Here is an 8137-nt window from a genome sequence, read left to right on the forward strand (position 1 = left end):
CCTTGCTGGTCAAAGGAGTTAGTACCCTTGTTAAAAAAAAAAAAAAAGTTTCCTTATAGATGCTACTATTATAGAAAATAAAAGATTCAGCAATGATCACTGAAGAACTTGGTTGCTAACTACCATGCTGTAACAATTGTGGTAAAACACTGTATAAGCCTTTTTTGTAAATACAATTGTATTCAATTCAACGTTCACAAATACTACTGTAGTTTTGCCAAAAACAGGAAAAAGTGAAAGATGTGGGATTGCAATATCTAAAGATAGTGTGGGGTAAGCAGCTTACTTCTGTGTTTCAATCTTGACTTTCCAATAAGCCATTCATTCCCCCAAATGCAATTTTTTTTTGGGGGGGGGATAAATTACAACCCCATAACTGCAAAGATTTCAAGGGAGGGGGGAAATGAAAGTTCAAAATAAATGAGGTTATGGATGACAAAAAGAGTTGCTAGCTGGCTTTGAAATGTCTCTGCTCTGGTTACCCCACCCCAGAGGATGGGAAAGAAATTTAAATGCTAGCCAGCCAATTTTGCAAGTGATCCACTTCGAAAACTCCAGGGACCAGTTTTAGTTAATTATAAGCACAAGTGAACTTGCACTTGATTAAATACGGTTGTACTGTACTGTCTTTTGATTTTAAGGTCAACTGTAAGTGCATACAGTTGAAGTATTGTGAAGTAAGACAGATCAAAGAGACAGCCTAAAAGATGAGAAGTAGACAAATACAGCTCACGCTGCTAAAGAGAACATCTTCTGTCAGAACTGCATAAATGGAGGGAATCTGAGGGAGATTCCAGGATCTAGACTCATCCACTGGTAACATTAAAGATCTAGGGAAAGAGCTTCAGAAATTGCAACAGCTTTCTAAAGAGAGGAAATCTTTAGCAACAGCTCCTTTCCCCACTCCTTTATCTTACACTTTTCTATTAATGGATGGGAGGTTCTCTTGGCCCAAACTCATGCCCTCTGGTTTTTCTCTGGTATCCCAAAAAGAGAATTGTTGCCTGCTGCCATGCCTGGCTGGGGAGCCACAGGTAGGACAGTATAGGAACTCAGTTGGGTCCACCTGAACTTAGGAGAACACTACTGTAAAAATTGGCTCCTCTTCCTCTAACAGCCATCAATGACAGCCCAGAAAAGGGGAAGAAAAAAAAAAGCTGAAAACAAATGACCAGTTACAGCTCCCCAGTGGTTAAACAGGAGGGGGATGATCACTACACTAGACAAGAAAGCACTGGATAGAGAGCACTGCTTACCCAAGCCAGGGCAAGGAGGGAACACTCCCTCCGCTTTTAGCGGAGAAGAAGTAGTTGTGCTCCCTCTACTTACTTTAACCTCTGCAGCTCACTATCTTACACCAGCTAGCTAAAAATGCTGGAACTTAGGTCAAGCAGAGGAAGTGAAAGTGGGCAAAGAATAGACATGAAGTATTGACTGTGGCCTCTTGACCTTGTGAAATAATATCACATGTTCGTTCCTTATGCTGAAAAGATTGGACACCACTTACCTAAGCCATGATCCTGCAAAGACAGTCCAGCAGGTACACCCCCTACACCAATGCAGTTCTTTGTGCAGGATCAGGGCATTAGATTTTAAGTCCTCAGGTCATGGACTGCATCTTTATTCTCCTGGTGAGGTGTCATGCACACTGATAGTGTAGACAGAGTAAATAATTAATAATAGATTGTCTAAAAGATAAAAAACAGTTTTTGCTAATTAAAGATTAAATGTGCCCAAGACCATGTCCTCCAATTATAAAGCTGCAATACTTGTAAAAAAAATTTTAAGTACTTTTTTCTCCCTAAAATACTTTTGGGGGGGGGGAGAAGGGGGGAAATCAATCCTGAATTTATTCCACACACAGAACTCTGATCAACTTTGATGGGACTCATATGCTCTGTATCAGACCCATTAATCAGAGACCATCTGATATAAATGGGCATTCTTTCATTGACTGAGTTTATGGCTTGATTCTGTTTTATATGTGGACTCTGATATTACTCTCTGTCGTATAACTCCACTGAAGCCAGTGAAATTAAATTGGTGTATGTGACAGTAGGATTATGCTCTTAAGGTTTGCTTTCTTGGCTTTGCTATTTTAGAAATGTGAGAAATCTGCTATTTGAAATTCAGCTTCCATTTCTTTGAAAGGTTATCGTCTTGACTGAATATCCTACAAAGTGCCCAACACACAATGTTTTTAGGGAGTTTTTATTTATTCAGCTATCAAACTAAAAATTTATGAGCATAGCCACAGCTACTGTATTGATTTTTATTGCCACAAACATTAGAAGTAAACAAACAAGCAATAATAAATTATGTCCTTGCAGTGCAAGCACAGCCTGAGTGAATCCTAGAGGCTATAGAATGCATCTAGACTTATTAAAAAACCCTATATTTCATTAATGAGACCAAAGTTAGAAAGAAGCCACTAATTCAGTTGAGGGCACCAGCAGTGGTGGATCTAGAGTAAGTGGGGCCCTGTGCACAGCTTCATATTCAGGTCCCCCCCTCGGGATCCAGCCAAGAAAAAGAATACTCACGCTCTTATCTCCCCTCGTTTTTCATTCTTTTTTTCCTTCATCCTCCTCCTATATTATAAGTAATGGGAAGTTAATGAAAATAAAGTGAGGTACCTTGATTGGGGCAGGTGGTTGGGGTACTGGAGGGGGGGCAGTGCTTACCTCGGGTGGCTCCCAAAGCAACCGGCACACACAACACACCCCACCAGCAGTGGCTCCTAGGTGGGGGGGGGGGGAAAGGGGGAATGCAGAGGGTCTCCATACACCACTGCCCGTAGGCACCTCCCCTGCAGCTCCCATTGGCCGCAGGTCAGCGCTCGGGGCGGGGGCAGCATGCGGGGAGATACACACACAGCCACCTTAGCCCTGCTGCTGGCATGTCTCTGCACTCCTCTTGAAGGGAGGAGGCGAGCAGGTCTGGGTAGCACGCGGCGCCGCCTCCTCCCCCCACCAGGGGCGTGCAGAGACGTGCCAGCAGCCGGCCACTTCTGGGAGCGGCGTGGGGCCACTGGCCACAGCATGCAGGCAGCCTGCCTGAGCCCTGCTGCACCGTCCTGCATTTTGGGGGCCCCATGTCACCGCATGGTTTGTTTCATAGTGAATCCACTCCTGGGCACCAGTCTACTTTGCTTACGTAACGTGGCACTGTTTTACAAATGTTATGACCCAGCCTCTTACAGTGAGGCTCTCCCTCTTGACAAAACTTAACATTGCAAAACATACGAAAGATGTATATAGTTCCCTTGCCAAAACATCAAATTAAGCAGAACAATGTTGAGAAATATTTTCATGTTTATCATGAGAATGTTTTTAAATTGCCAAATACAGTAGACTGTAAAAAGGTAAAATATACCCCAGCTATTGTAATTACATAACTCATGTAATCCAGAGCAGTGGAGGAACACCTATAGTTGTATTTAAAATTAAATACATTATATTGCATTTTATAGAACTTCCTCATGAAATTCAGCTTTTTACACAAGAACCACTCATTCATTATCTGTAATTTGTGTCCTGGTTTTGACAAGTCTAGGCATGATACCTATGTCTTCCGCTCTAAGTTTTCCAATCAAACTAAAATTATCACCCAATTAAAGAAAATTTCCACTCATTCCAAAGTTAACTTTTTTAAAAGTTAGTCCTTGAAGATCATTACAATGATGAAAGTCACTGAAGAGAAATACCCATTTTATAAACTCTTGCTTAGAAGTGATTTTGATTCTGACATCAAGAAGCCAAAGTAACTTAACAAGTTTCCTGATCTTTCTCAAATACTAGGAAGCTATATAAAGGCCTTGATTCAGCAGAGGACTTATGACTCAATGAAGTCAATGGGACTGAGACATATGGTTAAAGTTAAGCTTAGGCTTTGATTCTGCACAGATTTTCGCAAATAATGAACTTTACACATGAGGAGTCCCATTGACTTCAATGGCATAAAGTTCAGAACACACAAGTCTTTGCAGAATCAGGGCCAGAATCTGTTCAGTGCGGACTAAATCAAATATACACATACACTTTATAGATTCTTCCTGACACTCAAAAATTAAAGTGCCCTTTTTAATTCAGTTACTCATTTCTCCCATAACTAAAGATCAAAGAATGATATATGCTTGTACCATATTGTCACATAATTATTTCTGCAAAAAGTATTTGATTGCTTAGACATACACTAACTCCAGAGTGACTCACATATCCTGAACTTTTCTACTAGAGAATCCATTGTAGGAGTCGACAGACCTAACAACAAGCATCATCACTTAACTTCAAACTGACAGCCATAAGAGTGATAGCTTTGAACAACACCTTCCTCCAATAATGAGAAAAATGACTATTTCAGCCTGAAATGACTGCAGGGTGTGTGAAATATTTGCTAGTAGTGTCTGACAAATATTCTGCAAGTTCATATATATTTTTAGAAATAACTTGTATTATCACAGATGCTATTTGTGCTGCTGGTATTTGTACATATGCACAAAACAGGTACACTTTTCTATATTATGCAAGAAAAGTTACCCAACAAAAGCAGTGCCGATAAATTAAAGTAAATGGGGCACATCAGGCTGGAACAGACATAGGGCTTTCCTACATGGGAAAGTTACACAAGTATAAGATAGGGTGTGAATTTAAACCACTTGAGTTATACTGGTATAACTCCCTGTGAATGCTCTTATGAGGGTATGAGAATGCCTTTTTCTGATTTAGCTTATGTCACTGCCTTTTTGTGGTGTAGTTTAAACCACTTCCATTCTTATTCCAGAATAAGAGCATCAACATGGTGGAGTTAAATTGCTATAATCATACTGGTGTAACTATACTGGTATAGTTATATCAGTGCAATTGGAAAAGCTTCTTGTGTAGACAAGCCCATAGTGAGACATACAGAATAATTTTGGCAGTGTTAATGTCATGACATGCCCTGATATCATCAGTATGTTTGATTAACGGATTACTCCTGAAAGAGCCCAGATCCTACAACTGCTTACAGATGTTTAACTTTTAATTACATAGGCTCATAAAAAACTTTTAATTCAATGGGACTACTTACATGCATGAAATTACACACAACACAGTCAACCTGTGGAACTCTTTGCCAGAGGATGTTGTGAAGGCCAAGACCATAACAGGGCCCAAAAAAGAGCTAGATACGTTCATGAAGGATAGGTCCATCAGTGGCTATTAGCCAGGATGGGCAGGGATGGAAAACCATGCTCTATTTGCCAGAACCTCGGAACAGGCGACATGGGATGGATCACTTGATGACTACCTGTTCTATTCATTCCCTCTGAAGCACCTGGTATTGGCTGCTGTCGGAAGACAGCATACTGGGCTAGATGGACCATTGGTCTGATCCAGTATGGCCATTTTTTATGTTCTTATTAAGTGGTTGTAGGATCAGAGCCAGAGTTTTTCAGAGTTCCCCAGTCACAACTTTTCTAAGACTCCAAAAGCTGCAAACCAATCTATGAACGTGGAACCTTATGCCTATAAATTTCATATGACAGGATCGAAGCCTAGAAGACATACAGTTAGGATTATACAAGGCACAATCCCCAAATACACAAAACTTCAATTTTTGTTAATGGTAATTTGGCCTGAATAAAGGACTTCAGATTTACACAGAGCAGAACGTGGCCCACAGTGGGAGGTGTGCCCATTTTGTTTTTAATGATTTCCTTATAATGTCACACCCCAATGGCCCCCTCCCTCAGAGGGTCCCCTGGGGAGGCAGATCAGCAGTGTATGTTGCTAACACTGTTGCAGCCAAGAAACATGCAGCCACATCTACATCTTACCCAACCCCAGTCAACCGTGGGAAAAGGGTGGGGGGGGGCCCCAGCTGGGTAGGGGATTGCAAAACTTCCCCCTCTTCTTCTTACATTACACCCAGGCATGGCCAGCCTCACGTAGTGCAGGAGTGAGTGTGACAGTGGGTTAGGGCTTGGGGCACTAACGCTGTCTTCCTTCCTCGGAGTGACGTGAGGAACCCCCAGCACTCTCCGCTGTTATTTTATTAATAAAGCTTTAAAACGTAGACACTTGGTGTCCTCCATCATCTCTTCCCCTAACAATCCTGCAGCCTCAGCCTCGTCACCTAACACCTCAGACATATTGGGAACATAAGTCTGTCACAATACAAGCCAGGAAATCAGAATGATATTGGAATCATTTGTACTGTGAAGAGAGAAGACCATTCAGTGCACCAGACGGTGGTATTGATTACTTTGCCCCGGCCTGATATCCTTGACAATCGCCGCCCTCTACACACACTTGTCCTCTTAAATACACCGTGCCCCCTATACATTCAGTTTAAACAGCAGTGCAAACACACGCTCCTCCCACAGCCTGAGGCTCTCCGTCATGTATGCAAGTGCAAGACGCACAGCTGACAAGAGTGAAGCTTACAGCTCTTCTCTCCTAAGCAAGTTTGTCTCCCTTTCTAGGGCGTTTGAAGTGAGCTGGGTTTACCTGCACCTCCCGTGGAGCGAGGAACCTGACTTTCCTCTGCCTTGCACCTGCTCTCCCATTAACACCTTTTCAGAGCGGGGGGAAGGGGAATGCTACCGAACCAAAAGGCTCCTGTTTCCCGCCCACACTTTGGCCAAGCTGCGGGGCAATGGGGACTCAGGCCCTGAGCGTGGCCCCGGGGTAGAGACCACAGGGTCCTCCAGGCCCGGGGAAATAAGACCCCTCTCCCGCCCCCTCAGCCGGAGCTGTCAGTGGTACTGGAGTAGGGGAGGAACTCACCGCGCTGCCCTCGGCTCCCTCGTCCTCGCTCCGCGCGGCGCTGGGCTCGTCCTGCAGTAACTGCTCCAGGCAGGTGGTGCCGGGCAGAGAGGAGCTCTTCTGGTGGGACAGGTGTGCTGCGGGCCGGCGTCCCTCCTCCCCTCCTGCCTTGTCCGCGCGGGCTGGGGCAGCGGGAGGCAGCGGGGAGGAGGAGAGCGAGGAGACGGCGGAGGAGGAGGCGGGAGAGCAGTCAGGGCGGCCGGGTGGCTGCTGCCCCTTGCCCTGATGGTGCAGGTGCTCGCGAAGGCGGCGCAGGGCGGAGGCGGGCTCGCCGCCCGGCTCCAGCGGCTCGGCCGAGGAGCAGCACAGGTTGGGCTGGGAGGAGGAGAAGACGCGGTCCAGCACCTGCTTCCGCCTCTTGAAGCCGCTCCACCTGGCGCCGGGCAGCGGGTCCCCCTTGCTGCCGCCCGGAGGAGGCGCGGCGGAGGGCTGGGGCTCTGCAGTGCGGCGCTCCGCGCCGGACCGGCCGCTCCTGGCTTTGCTGCCCAGCTGCAGGTTCTTCCAGAGCCGGGCCTGGAAGGAAGCCGCGGGCTCGGGCTCGCTGGGCTTGTCTCCAACAGCAGCCCGCGGCTCCATCCTCTTCCTCCCGCCTCCACTTCCCCGCGGGCCGCGGCTCCTACTACGGCAGAGGCTGCGGGAGCAACGGCAGCAGAGCCCCGCTGGGGCCCGGCCGCTTCAGTCCAGTCCCTGCTGGAGAGGAAGCTGTGGCCGCCGCAGCTGCGGGATGCGCACGGGGGCTGCCGCCTCCTGGTGCTGCTGCAGCAGCCCCGGCTCTTTCCACCGGCCGGCTGCCAGCGGGCGCAGCAGCTTGATCGGCCAAACGGGCGGCACCAAAGTTTACCTGCCTCCCTTGCCCTAATTCCCTTCTTGCGGCCGTGGGCGGTTTTCACTGCTCGCGGGAGCTGGCTGGGGGGGGAGGGTGTTAACAAACACGTGTGCGATCATGGGGCAAACCCAAAACAGGGGGGGAAATCATCGCTTCAGATCAGAATGGAAAGTTTGTAACGATAAATCCGCAGATAGTCCCCTGGCGGTTGCGGGCTGCTAAGAACTCAGACAGCCCTGCTGCAGCTGTGCGGATTGGGGATGAGCTCCTAGGTGATCCTGCAAACGCTTTTATCACGACGCCAACCGTGAAAGTTAGGAGTTTAGTGAGGGACGTTGATTAATTGGCTCACTGTAGTCACAGCTGCGCAGGAGATGATGCGTGAGTGGCTTGTCACCGTACGCATCCAAAGTTGTAATATAAGCGGGTTCTCCCTGCCTCCTGCTGCCCCTTCCCCCACCTGACTGTATTTGCATTTGTGACTAGTCTCTATGAGAGAGAG

General features: G+C 46.7%; 1 protein-coding gene across 1 annotated transcript in view; it reads right to left on the bottom strand.

The window, feature by feature from the left end:
• The window catches only part of MCTP1 (multiple C2 and transmembrane domain containing 1), a 451536-nt gene extending 444151 nt beyond the window's left edge, over window positions 1–7385 (bottom strand). The window contains exon 1 of the mRNA XM_024206867.2: window positions 6771–7385. Within this exon, the coding sequence (XP_024062635.1) occupies window positions 6771–7385 (615 nt within the window). The remainder of the gene's footprint in view (window positions 1–6770) is intronic.
• Window positions 7386–8137: the final 752 nt, after the last annotated feature.

Source organism: Terrapene carolina, unplaced genomic scaffold, assembly GCF_002925995.2.
Source record: "Terrapene carolina triunguis isolate 2854851 unplaced genomic scaffold, T_m_triunguis-2.0 Scaffold69, whole genome shotgun sequence".
Classification (NCBI taxonomy): domain Eukaryota; kingdom Metazoa; phylum Chordata; order Testudines; family Emydidae; genus Terrapene; species Terrapene triunguis.